Source organism: Lactuca saligna, chromosome 4 (genome assembly GCF_052625555.1).
Source record: "Lactuca saligna cultivar CGN05327 chromosome 4, ASM5262555v1, whole genome shotgun sequence".
Lineage (NCBI taxonomy): Eukaryota > Viridiplantae > Streptophyta > Magnoliopsida > Asterales > Asteraceae > Lactuca > Lactuca saligna.
Window position 1 is genome coordinate 335,951,391 of NC_136420.1, and position 2,970 is coordinate 335,954,360.

General features: G+C 33.2%; 1 protein-coding gene across 1 annotated transcript; it reads left to right on the forward strand.

Moving 5' to 3' along the window:
• The first annotated feature begins 2,319 nt into the window (after window positions 1-2,319).
• Window positions 2,320-2,730, forward strand: LOC145040974 (cyclin-dependent protein kinase inhibitor SMR6-like). Its single transcript, XM_078988851.1, has 2 exons — window positions 2,320-2,613; window positions 2,722-2,730. Exons 1-2 carry the CDS (start codon window positions 2,320-2,322, stop codon window positions 2,728-2,730), a joined length of 303 nt encoding a protein of 100 aa, XP_078844977.1.
• The last annotated feature ends 240 nt before the right edge of the window (window positions 2,731-2,970 follow it).

The following is a 2,970-nucleotide window of genomic DNA, read 5'->3' on the forward strand; positions in this document are numbered from 1 at the left end:
GAGGGCTCGAAGGATTTTTACAAGAAACATAGTTTTCTAAAATTTAAAAATAGTTTTCTAAAATGTAAAAATAAGAAAAATAGAAGGGATTCAAGCACACCTAATAAGAGCTTTACACAAGATCTTAATCCGTTAAGACCTCATATAAGATGCATGGAGCAAATCTAACCAAAGATACTTCATTTTTATGGCTATGGACCCTTCTAAGGGTCTGAAAGGACAACTCAAAATGACAAGAACAACTTATGCACAAGATGGGATCTTTAGGACAAGAAAAACTACATAAAACACTTAAAAATGGGATCTAGCAACCAAGATATCAAGGTATAAACTTTATAATTTCTGGAGCTTCTCAAGAAGGCAAAGATCCCAGATGTACAAGCTTGCTTCATCTTCAAGGCTCCTTGATGCAACTTCTTCCTTCTTCAACATACCAAAAACATTCTCTTGAGCTCAAAACACAAACTAAGAAGGCTAGGGTTTTCAAAAACATCTCAAAGGATGTGGAGGAGAAAAAGGTGAGGAGAAATGAGACATAATGTTGCTTAAATACCACCCAAGCCCTAAAAATTAGGGTTTCCTCCTAAAGCTAGTACGCTCCGCGTACATAGGTGTACGCCCAGCTTACTAGGGTATGCCCTAGTACACTCAACGTACACACATGTACACATGACGTATTCCTCCTACCATAATTATGAAATTGCCACTAGGTTTCAAAGCATAACTTGTTGAACTTAGGGACGAAAAATGACATTAAATAGAATTATAGGGATGAATTTAGACGTACCTGAACATTGGAATGTTACACCGACTTTGGTGCCTTCGAACCATAGACATAGTGAGAAAATTCACCTCAAAACCAAAAAGATAGCTGAAAAAAACACAACTTTGAATACTGACTCTACAAATCTCCTACGCAATAAACGGGGATCCATATCAATCTATAATTCAAATTATCCCATATGACCAAAAGTCATACTTGGTCAAAGTCATGGTCAACGGTCAAAAGTCAAAAGTCCACAACAAATTGAGTATGCCCTACCTACTTCATCTCTACACATGGCATAGAGTCACATCCCTAAATTACGATGCTCAAATAGGTTAAACGTTGCGTACCCTTAGATACGCCTTGCATACTGAAGCCAAATTCAAACTCTTCGTTAAGCACTTATCCCCTTAAGAACTTTCACCCAATACTTAGATCTAACCCCAAATAACATCCTAGATAAAAAAAATTTCCAACTTTTGAACAGAAAAGTCTCGATTATTTCATTTTGGCTCAAATTAACAAAAAATCTTTTTTTTTAAAAGCAGGAAATGACATATTATCGTGTAAAATCAAATAATCGGAACTTTTCTGTTCAATAAATAAAATTTAGGGACTAAAGTGAAAATTTTCCTAAAATACTAGGATTTTTATGACAATTTACCTATTATTTTTGGATATAAAATATAACTTTTAGAAGATATAATGTGTATTAGATCACATCGTCTTTTTTTATTATATAAGATAAGTTTGATAATAGTACACGTTTAAAACGAATAAGTATGAATTTAAAACATGTCAATGATATGACATATGATAGCTTTTATTGCAGAAAAGGTAATGAACTTTGTATGAAAATTTTAATTATTCACCGGATTTCAAAAACCACAAAAAAGAAATAACGTCTATAATTGAATATTATTCTTTTTACAGTAATGACTGAATATAAAAAAATGTCCAATTTACTTGTGTTACAAATAAATATATTCATTTTTATAAACTTTTTTTTTTTTTTTTAATAAAAACTTCAATAGCCAAAATAAAAATTAAATGAAACATAGTTCCTATTTTTAATTTTATTTATTTGTTAATGGGCCATAAGCCCACTATTTTTACTGGGTCATCCGAACCAACTATGAACAATCATTAAATGGTTGACAGGCCAACAAGAATAGCGGGTAAAACAGTAAAAAATAAAACCAGATAGCTTTAACGCGGGAAAAAGAGCCGTTAATAAAAATTGGCGCGAAAACTCTAAATTTTTTCTCGAATGTCATGCTGCCCCCCTGCCCGACAAATTACGGGCAGCTGAAAATCCCTCCTCAATTATGCGCCCAGAAAGAATCCTAAGCAAATTGCTTACGTCTCTCATTTATATCCTCACCTTTCTCTCTCTATCTCCATTTTTTTGCCGCCTCCATTCAAAGCATCAAATTGGGCGTATATTCTCATCAGATTCCTCACTTCTTTTCTGTTTTTGGCTTCTAATCAAGTAATCATCTCCCAAAAGTGTGATTCAATCGCTTCAAAAGCTCATTTATTCGATTCTAGGCATGGGATTTTCGAAAAAGCATCAAGCAGATGGAGATTCTAAAGAAGGAAATAAATGGATGATTGCTGGAATCGCCTTACGTGCTCCTTTGAAATCGATTTCTACGAAGATCTCCAACAAGGAAGATGATGAAAACTCCAAATCTGGTTCAACAACTCCGACCTCTAATCAATCGAGGATACCGGAGTTATTGCCGTGTCCGCCGCCGCCGAGGAAGCGCCGGCCGGTGTCTACGTGTCATAACAATGGAAACATGGAGTTTTTTACTTCACCAGATATTGATTCGTTTTTCAAAGTATTTCCAAATTCTGGAAGTTCCAATTGAGTTCGTAAGATCTTTATAATTTTTTATGTTTCCATTAATTTTAGGTTATTTTATTTTGATTGTTTTATTTTGTTTTAGGATTTTTAATAGCTTAGATTAGACATGTACACATACAAATATGATTGATTACTCATGAAATAGTTATCGCAGATAGTTCTTTTGTTCGGATTTTTTTTCTTTACTTCAATAGTTTTGTTTCTTATTGGTGTCATAAGATGATAAGAAATTGATTATTTGATTAATGTGTGGATTAAGTTGTTTTCATTATGATTGTTTATTATCTTGGGATTAAATTATTTGTTTCGTAAGAAAGAACTAGAAAAGTAA

What these genes read in the sequence shown, in the direction of transcription:
- LOC145040974 (XM_078988851.1), top strand. Translation starts at nt 2,320, where the DNA reads ATGGGATTTTCGAAAAAGCATCAAGCAGATGGAGATTCTAAAGAAGGA.